Source organism: Hyla sarda, chromosome 9, assembly GCF_029499605.1.
Source record: "Hyla sarda isolate aHylSar1 chromosome 9, aHylSar1.hap1, whole genome shotgun sequence".
NCBI classification, from domain to species: domain Eukaryota; kingdom Metazoa; phylum Chordata; class Amphibia; order Anura; family Hylidae; genus Hyla; species Hyla sarda.
This window is the reverse complement of record NC_079197.1, coordinates 14,577,465-14,593,466: the sequence shown is the minus strand read 5'-3', so window position 1 is coordinate 14,593,466 and position 16,002 is coordinate 14,577,465. Positions and strand designations below refer to the sequence as shown.

Sequence of the window (16,002 nt, the reverse complement as noted above, 5' to 3'; positions counted from 1 at the left end):
TATAATCGTGATATCATCTATGTAGAGGCCATACCATGCCATATACTGCACAAAAGGATTGGTATCAGAAAAAACATGGAAATGTTCCCCCATAAAACAAATGGACTGGCCGGGAGATTCTCTCCCCCATAGTACTCCCGACTGCTGCAGATAGTATTGATAATGAAAAAGAACAAAATGATGCCTCAGCAAAAAATCCAATGCAGAAATAATACAATCCTGTAGGGTCTCATTGTAGTAGGAGAATTTTTTCATGACCCACACAACACTTTCCAGCACCAAATTGTGCGGCATGGAGGTATATAGCATCTCAATGTCACTTGTGAGAAGCCCTCCGTCCAGACAAAACCATCAGCCATTACCACCAAAACGTACTTGGGATCTTTGACATGCCATGAACCACTTGGTATCTAGACCACCAGGAATATGGACATTAACACTTCAACTGCCCTAGACCACCAGGAATATGGACATTAAAACTTCCACTGCCCTAGACAACCAGGAATTTGGACATTAACCCTTCCACTGCCCTAGACCACCAGGAATTTGAATGTTAACCCTTCCACTGCCCTACACCACTATCAATTTGGTCATTAACACTTCCACTGCCCTAGACCTCCAGAAATTTGAACATTAATCCTTCTACTGCCCTAGACCACCAGGAATTTGAACATTAACCCTACCATTGGCCTAGATCACCAGAGATTTGGACATTAATCCTTCCACTACACTAGACTCCCAGGGATTTTGACATTAATCCTTCCACTGCCCTAGACCACCAGAAATTTAGACATTAACCATTTCCCTGTCCCAGGACACCAGGGATTCAGACATTTACCCTTCCACAACTCTAAACCACTGGGGATTTGAACAATAACCCCTCCACCACCCTATTCAACCAGGGTTTTGGACATTAACACTTCCATTGCCCTAGATCACCAGGAATTCAGACATTTACCCTTTCATTATTGCCACATCAAGTCCGAACTAATAAAATATAACAATACTTATCCTGCATGATACAGTCGCACCTACCCCAAAATAGTATCAATGAAAACTATAGCTCCCCCTGCAAAATAAAATAAAAAATCCCTCCCACAGCATCGAAGACAGAAAAATTAAAAAGTTATAAGGTGTCAAAAAAACTTTTTTACACCACACAAAGACTCACAAAAGAATAAAATTATTGTGTTTCCTATTTTTCCCCATGGATAATTTAATAATTTATAGTAAATATATAATAAATATCTTCTTAATATATAATTAATAACAGTAAACAATAATAGAAAATATAGGCTACCATAAAAAACTATAACGGTTTTAGTGGATGAAAAAATAAAACAGCTGGAAGGCAGGGATGGAAAAAAATAATAATTTGTCATTGCAAAATATTGCTGTATCAGGAACAGGTTAAAGGGGTACTCCGGTGAAAAACAATATTTTTTAAATCAACTGGTGCCAGAAAGTTAAACAGATTTGTAAATTATGTCTATATAAAAAGCTTAATCCTTCCAGTACTTATCAGCTGCTGTATGCTCCAGAGGAAGTTGTGTAGTTCTTTCCAGTCTGACCACAGTGCTCTCTGCTGACACCTCTGTCCATTTCAGGAACTGTCCAGAGTAGGAGCAAATCCCCATAGAAACCTCTCCTGCTCTGGACAGTTCCTGAGATGGACAGAAGTGTCAGCAAAAGCACTGTGGACAGACTGGAAAGAACTACACAACTTCCTCTGGAGCATACAGCAGCTGATTAGGAACAATTATTAGTGCCAAAGTAACGCGATTCTGATATAGTATTTCGGGAGTAATAAAATGATAAGCAATGAGTTTACAGATACAAAAAAGTCCCCATAGTTCAGTGTTTCCCAATTAGTGTGCCTCCACCTGTTGCAAAACGGCTGTCTGGGCATTCTGAGTTGTAATTTTGCAACAGCCTGGTTGGGAAACACTGCTAGAGATGAGTGAACTTACAGTAAATTCGATTCGTCACGAACTTCTCGGCTTGGCAGTTGATGACTTATCCTGCATAAATTAGTTCAGTTTTCAGGCGCTCCCGTGGGCTGGAAAAGGTGGATACAGTCCTAGGAGACTCTTTCCTAGGAATGTATCCACCTTTTCCAGCCCACGGGAGCACCGGAAAGCTGAACTAATTTATGCAGGATAAGTCATCAACTGCCGAGCCGAGAAGTTCGTGACGAATCGAATTTACTGTAAGTCCGCTCATCTCTAAACACTGCCCTAGTCCATCGAGTATGAGAGTTCTGCACCTGCAAAAATACAGTAGAGAATAAGAAGAGCGTGCTCACCTCCAGCAGACTGTACGCTCTTCTATTGCGCTCTTTGTAGCTTTTCGTTGTTCTTTTTTTAGAACTTTCATACACACATTAGATCTGTGTCTCTGATAATACAGATCATGTTCTTGTGTGTGTTTATAGATCAATATATTAAAGAAAATCCTCACGCTGTCTCCTCATCCCACCGTACTCCAGCCAGAAGAACAACCATCCTGACTGAAGCTCGCTGTCTTCATATTTGTGGGGTGTGGTTAGAAACCAATTCAGCTCATTTTCTCTGCACTGTTCACATGTTCCTTTTTTTCAATGCATATTCTGATATCTTCCCCCACAATGGACAACCAGAGATTAGGACTTTAACTCTCCCACTGCCCTACACCATCAGGGATTAACTCTTCTACTGCCCCAGACTACAGGTTATTAGGTCATTAATTCTGCCCTAGACCAGTGTTTCCCATCCAAGGTGCCTCCAGATGTTGCAAAACTACAACTCCCAGCATGCCCGGACAGCCAAAGGCTGTCCGGGCCTGCTGGGAGTTGTAGTTTTGCAACATCTGGAGGCACCCTTGTTGGGAAACACTGCCCTAGACCATCAGGGATTAACTCTTCTACTGCCCTAGACTACAGGTTATTAGGTCATTAACTCTCGAACTGACCTAGACCAGTGTTTCCCATTCAAGGTGCTTCCAGATGTTGCAAAACTACAACTCCCAGCAGGCCCGGACAGCCAAAGGCTGTCCGGGCCTGCTGGGAGTTGTAGTTTTGCAACGTCTGGAGGCGCCCTGGTTGGGAAACACTGCCCTAGACAATCAGGGATTAACTCTTTTACTGCCCTAGGCTACAGGTTATTAGGTCATTAACTCTTCCACTGCCCTAGACCCCCAGAAATTAAGACATTAACTCTTCCACTGTCCTAGACCGGTACAAATTTGGACATTAACCCCTTCATTTCCCAAGACCACCAGGATCAAGGACATTAACTCTTCCACTGGCCCAGACCACTAGGAATGTGGACATTAACCCATCCAGAGCCATAAACCCCCCCCATGAATTAAGACATTAACTCTTTCACTGCCCTAGACCACTAGGAATTTGGACATTAACCCCTCCACTTCCCTAGACCACCAGGAATTAGGACATTCATTCTTCCATTGCCCTAGACAACTAGGAACTGGACATTAACCCCTCCAGTGCTCCAGAAAATCAGAAACTAAGACAAAAACTCTTCCACTGTCCTAGAACATCAGGAATTAAGACGTAAACTCTTCAACTGCCCTAGACCGGTAAAAATTTGGACATTAACCCCTTCATTTCCCAAGACCACCAGGATTAAGGACATTAACTCTTCCACTGGCCTAGACCACTAGGAATGTGGACATTACCCCATCGTGTTACATAAACCCCCATGAATTAAGACATTAACTCTTTCACTGCCCTAGACCACTAGAAATTTGGACATTAACCCCTCCACTTCCCTAGACCACCAGGATTAAGCACATTAACTCTTCCACTGACATAGACCACTAGGAATTGGACATTAACCCCTCCAGAGCCATAGACCCACCAGAAATTAAGACATTAACTCTTCCACTGCCCTCGATCACCAAGAATAAGAACATTAACCCCTCCAGTGCACTAGACCACTAGAGATTAGGACATTAACCCTTCCACTGCCCTAGCCTGTTTATGGTCTGGTATCTTTTCTCAATTTAGCATTCTGGTCTGGGGTCTGCCTTTATTTGTGCGGTTATGGCTACATAGACCGAGGAGGAAAAGGAAGAGAACATCTACATTTGTAGTCACAGAAAATGAACGTTTTGCTAAAACGTCAGTTTAAGTTAATACAGTGCTCCCTCAAATTACAATATTAATTGGTTCTGGGACGACCATTGTATGTTGAAACCATTGTATGTTGAGACCAGAACTCTATGGAAACCTGGTAATTGGTTCTGAAGCCCCAAAATGTCATCCAAAAAATAGGAAAAAAATAAGTAGATGACTAATATAGATAAAGCAAGTCCTTACATATAAAAGTAATAAAGATCTGCTGGGAGCTGTAAATCACTGTCTATGTCAGTGTTTCCCAAGCAGGGAGCCTCCAGCTGTTGCAAAACTACAACTCCCAGCATGCCCGGACAGCCAAAGGCTGTCCGGGCCTGCTGGGAGTTGTAGTTTTGCAACATCTGGAGGCACCCTGGTTGGGAAACACTGGTCTATGTAGAGGACAGAATCTTCTTCAGGGTCCTGTACAGAACACGCAATGTCCTAAAAAAAAAAAATAACATGGAGCCGCCATCACCTGGTGTCCAAAGGAGCAGCTAACCCTGGTACAGGTAAAGTGTGCAGAACATGTAATACCTCCCTGTACTGTAGGGGGCGCTATCAGACATCAGTCAGTGCATACACTTCAGTAATACAGGTGTTTTACCAGTAAAATGCCCATTCTGATTGGTCAGTTCTTCCAGCCATTGACATGTGTCACAGATTTGGACTGTCCGCAGCATTATATGTTGAGTCTGGTTTCAACTTACAATGGTCCAGAAAAGACCATTGTATGTTGAAACTATTGTATGTTGAGGCCATTGTAAGTTGAGGGATCACTGTACTTGTATTTCACAAAAAGTATACGGAACATCAGTGTGTAGTCTGTTGGACAACTGAGGGCAGAAATAGCAGAAATAATTGGTTCTGACTGTAGATCGGGCATGAAGGTGAGGAAGATGGTGTCTGGTTTGGGAAACAGCCAAGAGCCTATGGTCTACTTAATAAACCACACAGCTAATCCAATTAAGTTCTGACATTAAATTAGGAAATGGAATTATCAGTAAGGCAAGTGTATGATGATGTTATTGTAATCTGCAGGGTTATGTGGCCCTCAGAGCCGCAGCTTCTTAGTAGGCTGGGCCCATGCGCTTTTTTAAACCCAATTACCACCCAATCTATTTTTTTAAAGGAAAACAGTCATCCTGTTCACCCACACTAAACCATAACTGGGTTATAGTGTGGGTAAACAGGAATGCAACGAGGGGTCACTTACTTAAATATGTCCAGTAGATCCTGAGATATGTACCCTAGAAGTTCTTCTGCTGAATTCAGTGAATCACGCACAGGGGGCGGGGCTTTGCTGGCTCAATTTACATATTCATTGTCCGTGACTCCAAATCCTAGTGGAGTGGAGTCATGAAGCCCCTCCCCCACGAAGCCCTGTCCCCTGGGCACCATTTACTGAATTCAGGATCTTCTGTAGACATATCTCGGGACCGACTGGACATATTTAAAGGAGAATTCCAGAACATAAAAATTGTCCCCCATAGTGCCGGCAGTAAAAAAATAAAGATGTACATACCTTCCTCCGCTCCCCCGGGGCCTCCGGTAACCGGCTCCGGTCTCCGCCACGATCCACTTCCTGGTTGCCGGCGGTCGGATGAATCATACTGCGCTCAGCCAATCACCGGCCGCAGCGAAGTCCCAACTTGGCCGGCGATAGGCTGAGCGGCAGTGTGACGTTTTCGGTCCCGGACGCAGGTGCCGGTGTAGTGAAGAATTTTGTGTCCAGAAGCGTTCTCACACTGCCGCTCAGCCTATCGCCGGCCGAGTCTGACTTCGCTGCGGCTGGTGATTGGCTGAGCACAGTATGATTCATCCGACTACCGGCAAACAAGAAGTGGATCGTGGCGGAGACCGGAGCCGGTTACCGGAGGCCCCGGGGGAGCGGAGGAAGGTATGAACATCTTTATTTTTTTTACTGCTGGCAGTATGGGTGACAATTTTTATATTCCGGAGTTCACCTTTAAGTTACCCCTCGTTAGACTCCTGTTCACCCACACTAAACCCAATATACTGGTTGATAGTGGGGGTGAACTGGAGTCCAACGAGGGGTCACTTACTTTACTGTGTGCCGTGGCCACTGAGTAACCCCCCGATAAAGTTATTTTTGTCCTCTCGGTACTCGTGCTTTGAAGGCAGCCCCCCGGCGTCCATGTTTCTTTGGATCCCGGAGGAAGGGGCCTAAGCCCGCCCCCTGTGGTTTGCATATTCATGTTCTTTACATGCCATCACAGGAGTGCAGTGCGCATGCGCTTAAAGATTTTATATAGCTTTTACGTCCTGATGATGTGAGAACTGTGTGTCCCCGGAAAGCGCTCTGCGCAGTGTAACTGCGCATGCACCAGGCCCTCGCTACGGAAGTCAGGAGTAGCGAGGGCCCGGCACATGCGCAGTTACACTGCACAGAACGCTCTCCAGGGACACTACGTAAACTCTTCAAGCGCATGCGCTCTGCAGACAGAGTGCTGCGCTCTGGTGATGGCATATAAAGAACATGAATATGCAAACCACAGGGGGCAGGCTTAGGCATCTTCCTCCGGGACCCAAAGTATGGACGGCGGGGGACTGCCTTTTTTTTTACATTTTGCTCAGTTTTTTTCTACAGCCTCTGCAGTTTTCTTTGAGTGCTCTGCTTTCTCTCTACAATTGTACACACCTCATGTGATTTCCCCCTGAAAACTGCCTTATATCCGCATTCTTCTTCCTCACCAGCCTATTTGAGCTTCAATGTTCCTTTCCAATGTCCCTTCTGCAGGGCTGGTGCAAGAATTTTTGCCACCTTAGGTCGAAAGTCCATTGGCTCTGCCCTTTGATATGCCCCTCCTTAATACTGGGGTGACACACTGTAACAAACCTCCTAGTCATGTGTGGTGGCCCAGTACAGGAGTTGTACCCCTGTACCCTTGCTGTCCTGTGTGGCAGACTCTATTGCAGTGTCCCCTGAGTCCAACCTTCTATTGAGTATGTTAAATGGTTAATCAGTGCTATATGTTATCCATGAAAGTGTGTTTATAATGTATATACCTTTAAATCTTGTTACCATGTCTTGTAACCAGGGAAGGTGTCAGTGACCAGATGACTTGTGGGTGACCTATAGGACCCCACCACAATGTCCCCCTTATAAAATCTGGGAGGAGCTAGCTAGTCAATCAAGTTCTGTGCTGAGTGCAGTGAAGTCAAGACCTGAGAGTGTCTGGTGTTCTGAGGAGACCCAAGGCCTAGTCACGCAGCCACGCTTCCATCACCAAGTGCCCAACAGGTGAACGTCAATGGCCTGGTAAGCTACACAAGGGGTGAAGTCTAGTCAGTCCTAGTCAAGTCAGTCTAAATTCAGCGTGGGTCTGCAGCATTCTGTCCATGTGCACTACAAGTCCCTGCGAGCCCGCAAGTCTCTGAAGTCACTGGTCACCTCCTTGGGTCTAACTGAGCTGTGAAGACTATTTCATCTGTCTGGCTCAGTAAAGCTGCCGTTGTTCATTATTTGCCCCGTGCCTAGCCCAGGATCCAGCGGCCATACCTCGGGTGGTGTAGAGGTTAACCACGCCCTGGTGTCACGAATACAAGGGGTTAATGCCATCTGCCTCTAGAGTAATACCATCTGCCCTCACCACACATGTAATCTCTTACTACTGGGGTGACACACAGTAACATACCTCCTCCTCATGTAATCTCCTTCCTACTGGGGTGACACACTGTAACAAACCTCCTCCTCATGTAATCTCCTTCCTACTGGGGTGACACACTGTGACAAACCACCTCCTCATGTAATCTCCTTACTACTGGGGTGACACACTGTAACAACCCTGCTCCTCATGTAATCACCTTACTACTGGGGTAACACACCTTCCGCACACGCTGGCAATCAGCTGATGTCGGAGCAGCAGCCCCTGCCACCACTTTTGTCACAAGAGCCATCGGACAAGCTGCCGCCAGAGCTGGTGAACTCGTGGCTGCAGGTAATAATCGCATTATTTTCCCAAGGCCAATATCAACATATCACCATCTGCAATTATCACAATTTGATTGCAATATATCGTGCAAGCCTAAGATATATATATATATATATATATATATACATATACACATTTTGCTTTGAGATGCTGCTACTTGAAAGCTATAATTCTCTGCCAGGACGTTTTTCATTGCAGTCTCTATTAACTCCATAAACATGATAAAACATTGTATGTGTTTCAGTGTTTGCTGTTAAAGGGGTTCTCTGATGCTTACACATCTTATCCCCTATCCAAAGGATAGGGGATAAGATGCCTGATCGCAGGAGTCCCGCCGCTGGGACGCCCGTGATCATGCACGTGGCACCCCATTTGTAACTAGCTATCACGCCCCCTCCCGTAGGCTTGCATTGAGGGGCGGAGCGTGACATCACACGGGGCGGAGGCGTGACGTCACACGCCACCGGCCCGGTGGTCGCCCGTAATCAGACCCGGAGCGAACACGCTCCGGGGACTGATAACAAACGGGGTGCCGCGTGCATGATCACGGGCGTCCCCAGCTGCGGGACTCCCGCGATCAGGCATCTTATCCCCTATCCTTTGGATAGGGGATGTGTAAGCACCGGAGAACCCCTTTAACCGTTTTAAAGCAATATCCTGCAGATGGTTTAATCACTTGCACAAGGCTCTGGTGAACACTGTGTTCTGCATATATAAATGCCAATAACAATTTCTGGTGAAACGTGTTGTTTCCACATTGCAGCCACAACATGAAAAGGCACCCTAATACATCCAAGTGGTGAGTCCAATAAAATGGGGCATCCTATCCAAGTAAGTAGGTATAAAAGTGCACAAGGATAGAAGTTGTCTAAAAATGACCACCCATTAATGGAGAAATATTGATACAAACAGTCGTATGTTTGTTCAGCTGAATATTGTTTACCACTAATTCCCCCCCCCCCCCCCCCCCCGTATGTAAAATGCATTGGCATGCAAGGGTCTTTTAAGCAATTGCTGATCGCCTTTCTACATAATATATTTCATAAGGTTGAAACCCCCCAGAGTTCATCAAGTTCAAGCTATAGCCCTGTTGTGTACTAACTGTGTAGATCCAGAGGTAGGAGGGAAGAAAAAAAACCCTTACGAGGCTGATGTCAATTGCCCCATACTAGGGGAAAAAATTATTTACTGACTACAATATGGCATCAGAATTCATTCCTGGATGAATATTCTGTCCCTATAAATCTAGTATCCATAACCTGTAATGTTATTACTCTCCAAAAATGTACCCAGGCCCCTTCCTGATCTCTTTTATTAAGTTCCCCATGACCACCCTCCTCTGGAAGATAGTTTCACTGCTCTTACAGTAAAGAACCCCCGTCTGTGCTGGTGTATAAACCTTCTTTCCTCTAGACGTAGAGGATGCCCCCTTGTTATAGATACAGTCCTGGGTATAAATAGGTCATGAGAGATCTCTGTACTGTCCCCTGATATATTTATTCATAGTTATTAGGTCTCCCCTAAGTCGTCTTTTATCTAAACAAAGTTTGTAAAAATAATTATCTGTCTATGTTAAAGGATCTTTATGGGTCAGAGACCCTTGCATCGATTTGGATGTTCTTTTCTTCTTTCCTCTAGTAAGTCATTGTTTTGGTCTTGCAAATCGTACCCCATACCATGTACCCTTTCTCCTTTACTTGTTACCCACCAAGCTTCTGCTGTGTATTCAATGCTGTGTTGTTTATGTCAGGGCTGGTCTCCCGCTCTTGTATAGGGGCTCCTGCAGCTTTCTACATTTGGCAGATGTTTTTCTCTCACCCCCCCCCCCCCCCCCCCCCCATTAAAGGTCAGAGCTATACCGACTTGGACAAGTGTCAATAGTTGCAATCCATAGGACTGTATTGAGTCACAATCTTCCATGCAGGACAACATGATAAAAAAAGTAGTTTTGTGAAATGCAAATATATTTTAGTATTCTGCAAACATTGTTCAGCTGATAAACAAATGCACTATGAGGAGGTTTCCACTGTAATCTTAACTTTCACAACACAAGGCCACACTGCTGCTATTTTTATTTGTATATAGACACACATTAGTTTTTTTGTTGGTAATTCACACGCAGTAAAGTGTAAGGCCCCATTCACACAAGTACCATGGCTATTGGAGATGTTAGACAGTCTGTCTATGTCTAAATCTATCTTTGGCTGAAGAAGAATTCTACAGACTTTATTCACTTTAGCTGTTAAAGGAGTAGTCCAGTGGTGAACCCAGTGGTGAACAACTTATCCCCTATCCTAAGGATAGGGGATAAGTTTGAGATCGCGGGGGTCCGACCGCTGGGGCCCCCACACGATCTCCTGTACGGGGCCCCGACAGCCCGCGGGAAGGGGGCGTGTCGACCTCCACACGAAGCGGCGGCCAACATGCCCCCTCAATACAACTCTATGGCAGAGCCGAAGCGCTGCCTTCTGCAATCTCCGGCTCTGCCATAGAGATGTATTGAGGGGGCGTGTCGACCGCCGCTTCGTGCGGGGGTCGACACCCGCTATCTGGCCGGAGAGCCTGGCCCCCGTACAGAGAGATCGCAGGAGCCCCAGCGGTCGGACCCCCCCGCGATCTCAAACTTATCCCCTATCCTTAGGATAGGGGATACGTTTTTCACCACTGGACTACCCCTTTAATGTTCTGCATTGAAGTCTTTGTTCTAAACCGCAAGAATAGAAGAGTAAAAAAAATGATTCTGTCTCCATCAAAGTTGCTGCCTGAAGGGTCAGTCTCCAGTCCTCATCTTTCCTCTCCTGAACAGCATTCTAAATAGATATTGACCAGATGAAGTGTCAGCTCTACCATGAATCAGCTAAGAAGGTGATTCAGGAAAAATGAGAGAGGAGGTGAAGACCAATGCGCCAGGCAGCTCCTCTGATGGATTTTACTATGAACCGGACAGGGCAGCCTGCAAAAGAGAAGCTGAGCAAAATAATAGAGACCAATGGGAAAAAAAATTTGTTCTTTCACCAAAAATGTTATCAAAGCTATTCCCATTAGATAATACATGTATTCGGTAGCAAAGAGAAATACATTGTGATAAATCATAGCCATGATAGCAAAAAGCAGGCATGGACACCGGTGGCATGGGTCATTTGCTAGAAACAATAATGTCTGGTCAGGACAAATGAAGGTTGCCCCTTACCTTATGTGCCATCAGCAGCCAGATCCAAGACTAACGTGGTAATACGTCTCAAACGCATTAATGGTTGATTTGGTTTTCTGGTTAATAGTTAACTCCAGACTAAGATGCATCTCATGTAGAACATCCAAAAAGTTTTGCTCGTTTTTCAATTTTTCTTTATGAATACTCCAGGGAGAACTCTTCTTCCTTCTTCTTGTTTCTTGTGAGATGTTTCCATCCACCTCTATCTCGGGCAGTGTGGATGTTACTGTAGCAGCAGCTTCTATGATGCAGCATGTAGTGTGTGTGATACAGTCAGCAGCGTGCTTTCACATCAACAACTCCTTTTTTTTTTTTTTTTTTTTTAAATCTCCTCCTGGCTAAGAAAATATTACCCAACATAAAGGGGTACTCTGACCCTAAGACAACTTATCCCCTATCCAAAGGATAGGGGATAAGATGCCTGATCATGGGGGTCCCGCCGCTGGGGATCCCCACAATCTTTCATGCAGCACCCCGCTATCATCAGCCTCCGGAGCGAACATCGCTCCGGGTCTGATGAATCACGATCAGAGGGCCGAAGTATCGTGATGTCACGGCTCTGCCCGTGTGGCGTCACGCTCCGCCGCCTCAATGCAAGCCTATGGGAGGGGGCGTGGCGGCTATAGCCGCCACGCCCCCTCCCATAGGCTTGCATTGAGGGGGCGGAGCGTGACATCACGATACTCCTCAGCAGGGTGCTGCATGAAAGATTGGGGGGTCCCCAGTGGTGGGACGCCTGAGAGGAGGCATCTTATCTCCTATCCTTTGGATAGGGGATAAGATGTCTTAGGGCCGTTGTACCCATTTGAAGGGATCAAAATTAATATCAAAATGTTTAGTTAGAAAAGACATTACACTTTTATATAAACCATTTTGCACAACATTTCAGTTCTCAGTGTAAACCAGGCACAGGCAACCTTAGGCATTGTAGATGTTTTGGACTCCATCTCCCATGATACTCTTACAGCTAAAATGTTGCCAAAGCATCAAGGGAAGTGTAGTGCTGAAGGTTGACTGGTGTAAACAATGGTTGCTTCCATTATGGTTGCCCTAGTTCAGGAACATGTACGTGAACATATATATATGTGGATAAGAAGGAAGTGGAAACAAAAAGAGAAAATCAGGGACGCTCCCTTCTGTAGTATACACAGACGTAAGAGACCTGAACAGCACGCCTTGGGTGTCTACTAACCTTCTTGATTTGTGTTATGAATAGGCACGACTCTATGGTAGTCTGCTGCACTTGGACTTAATCTGACAACACTCAGAAGTGGATAGACAAGCCAATGGAGGAAAGGAGACAAGAGGATGGCCATGGAGGGGCTGCTGATTATCTGCATCAAGTATGACTACCACAAAAAATATGCAGGACCGGTCGATTTCATTTATACAAAACCGAAGGACAACGTTTTTGGGTACTAGCTTGTACCTTCCTCAGGTCCACCAGAAAGAACTGACCGGCTTCCTGGACAGCTTACTGCATGCAGTAATTTTTCCGCCACGATGTCCCGTCACTGTATAACGCCCGTAATGAATTACGGGCATATACGGGTGCAACGGGCAGTTACAAAACCCCATAGGCTGCAATGCGATTTAGTCACGGCCGTCAGGGGTTTTGTAATGGCCGGGTTTCGCCGATATAGTGACGGAACTGGTGAGGGAAGTTCCTAAACAGAACTATTTCATAGTGTGAAAGAGGCCTAAGGCTGTGTGCTGACACTGTATTTTGACAGTAAAAAAGAAATCAGTCTGTTTTAACAGGAAAAATTAGTCTCATGCTTTTCGATTATTTTCTGGCATTTGGAACATTTTAGAGCATTTTTTTTTTCTCATTTTAGAATTTTATTTTTTAACCTTTTTCCTTCTTCTATTTTTTGGCTGCATCAAATACTATTATGCCATTTGTAAACCATTTATGAGCCTTTGAGCCATAAACTGCCTAAAAAAGTTTTAAAACTTCTAAAAGATTTGACTTTTTGTCATTAAGAATGTTAAATTGAGCTAAATTTAAAGGGGTACTCCGACGCTAAGACATCTTATCCCATATCCAAAGGATAGGGGATAAGATGCCTGATCGGGGGGTCCCGCCGCTGGGGACCCCCGAGATCTTTCACGCAGTACCCCGCTACCATCAGCCCCCGGAGCGTGTTTGCTCCGGGTCTGATGACTACTAATCAAGGGGCCGGAGTATTGTGATGGGGGCTGATGGTAACGGGGTGCTGCGTGAAAGATCACGGGGTCCCCAGAGGCGGGACCCCCGCGAACAGGCATCTTATCCCCTATCCTTTGGATAGGGGATAAGATGTCATAGCGCCAGAGTACCCCTTTAAACTGACAGACTTTTTAAAATAAACTTCAATGCATTTAAATGCTTAAAAATGGCCATTTTTTAAATAAATGTAAAATATAGGTTTAATGGACATTTTACACTCAAAAAAGTGCTAATAACCCAAGACTGTATTGATGTGAAATCATTGCAATATCAGGCATCAATCATAGGGGGGGATTTATCAAAGTTGTCTATTTCCTGCATCAATATAGACCAAACTACAGAGTGTTAGGCCGGTCTATTGTGCGCCTAATTTATCAAAAGTCGCACGGCACTTGATAAATTCTGCGCACAGACTTCGGGATCTACGGTTTAGACTGTATTTAAACCTGCTTCAGCATGATCTGACATTTCAGCGTATTTTCACCAGATGCAAACTTTTGCAAAGTCGCAATTGATAAATTCAGCACCAATGCATTTTTCCATCTAAAATAGCCTAGAATGTATCACGTAATAAAAATCCTCTAAAGAAAAAGTCACAAAAAAGTTGCACGTATTTAGACTGCGACAATTTTAAATGGGAAAAAACTGTGTAAATCCTTTGAGAAAAAACAGTCTAAATCCTTTGATAAACCCCCCCCATAGAGTAGTAGCTGGTGTATGATTATTTTAGTTGTGTTCATTTCCTGTGATGGTTGATGATACTGGTAAGGGTACGTTCACACTATGGAATCTCGGCCCAGTGATATCCCAGGTCGAAGATGCCATCGTAGATTTTGTGGGTGCTATCAAAATTCATCAGCTCTAGCACCACATGGACCTGCCCTATCACCATTCATGGCAATTGAGAACTGCTACGGGATTGGCCCAGACAGCCACCAAGGAGTACACTATTTAGCCAGAGGAGTGACTGATGCCCAAAGGGGAATGAAATATGTTATTTTTGGCTGGCACAGTGGTGCTTAGTCTTGGGGTAAGTCCGATAATATATAGAGAGGAAGCCACATCAGTCCCCAGCATTGGTGTCACTTTTATTGTTGCACATTCTTTACTTATAAGGAAATGTGCATGGTACAGCCATAAGGAGATGTGATGAAGCCACAGGTCATTGATTTCATTTAATTCTGGACCTTGCTCAATAACAATCTATAACGACCCCAATAAACTAAAATAAAGCACATAGCAATACAAACAGGTACAAACACACAAGAAAAAGAGGATTTAGTTCTCAATTAATGTAGTTCATAATAACAGAACCAGGGCCTGACTGGCCAACTGGGAAGTCTGGCAAATGCCAGATGTTCCAATACCAGGTCCCTCCCCCTTAGAACCCCAGCAATAACAACCCCCACACACACGTATACATGAATTTAGGGAAAGCTGGAATCTTGGGTTTGACCGGAAGTCACTTGTCATATTCCTGGTGCACACTCTGAATGTATTCTCCCGCAGGGTTGGTGCAAGGATTTTTGCCACCCTAGACAAAAGCTAATTTTGCTGCCCCTTGACTCCACCCATTGGCCCGACCTTTGACATGCCCCAACACTACCGGTGGTGACACACTGTAACAAGCCTGGGGTGACACACTATAACAAGCCCCCCTCTCATGTAATTAGTTTACTACTGGGGTGACACACTGTAACAAACCACCTCCTTATGTAATTACCTTGCTAATGGGGTGACACATAAGAGGGGGGGTTATGGTGGTGGTGCTGGCTGAGCTGGTGGAGCAAGTGGTTCAAATGCTGGCTGTCAAACTTTCTTGTGGCAGGCATAGTTGCGCTCCCAACCAGAGGGCGCTCTAGGCGGCTGCCTATTTTGCCTATAGGCAGAGCCAGCCCTGTTCACCCGGATGTGATAATGTTTTAAAGAGGTTTTCAGAGATCCGAGAAAATGTTCCAAATGTGTGGTGGCCCAGTACGGGATGGTGTTTCCCTGTACCTTCCTGCCCTTTCAAGCAGTGTCCCCAGGGTCTCCTGCAGTTTTTTCCCCCATGTACATATGTTATGTAATATAAAGTGTGTTGTGTCTTTCATAAATTTGCCATGTGATTGTTACCCAGGAGGAACTAGTGGCCAGCTGATATAAACCCTGGGTGGAGCTTGCTCACTCCCTTTCCATGCTCTTGTTCCTGAGGTCCAGTTCAGTCAAGACGTATCATAGTGTGTGTCCAGAAAGTGGAGGCCTCAAGTCCAGTTCTACAGCCACAAGTCAATGCAGCAGCTTCAAGTCTAGTCCTGCAGCCACAAGTCAAATCCTGCAATCATCAGTCAAATTTGAAAGTCAAGTCATCTGTCTATCAAGCGTGGCCTGTACTAAGTTCTGCTGTCTACTACAAGTCCCAGCAATCCTGCAAGGTCTCTGTGTCACTGGTCACCTCCTTGGGCCCTGGCTGTACTGCATAGACTGCAACAACTGTCTACCCTCAGTAAAGCTACCGTTGTTCCGTAAC

General features: G+C 45.1%; 1 protein-coding gene and 1 long non-coding RNA gene across 5 annotated transcripts in view; one reads left to right on the top strand and one right to left on the bottom strand.

The window, feature by feature from the left end:
• Window positions 1–11,508, bottom strand: part of LOC130290462 (uncharacterized) — a 29,304-nt gene extending 17,796 nt beyond the window's left edge. For 2 of the 4 annotated variants that reach the window (XM_056538125.1, XM_056538124.1), the window contains exon 1: window positions 11,261–11,508. Coding sequence is in view for 1 of the 4 variants with exons in the window: in XM_056538124.1 (XP_056394099.1) it covers window positions 11,261–11,272 (12 nt within the window). In the remaining 3 variants the exon portion in view is untranslated. Of the gene's footprint in view, window positions 1–2,305; window positions 2,592–11,260 lie in introns of those variants that run through there. The other 2 variants (XM_056538126.1, XM_056538128.1) reach the window with 1 other exon arrangement.
• Window positions 1–13,292, top strand: part of LOC130290466 (uncharacterized) — a 56,854-nt gene extending 43,562 nt beyond the window's left edge. The window contains exon 3 of the long non-coding RNA XR_008847610.1: window positions 12,498–13,292. This is a non-coding gene — a long non-coding RNA (uncharacterized LOC130290466). The remainder of the gene's footprint in view (window positions 1–12,497) is intronic.
• The last annotated feature ends 2,710 nt before the right edge of the window (window positions 13,293–16,002 follow it).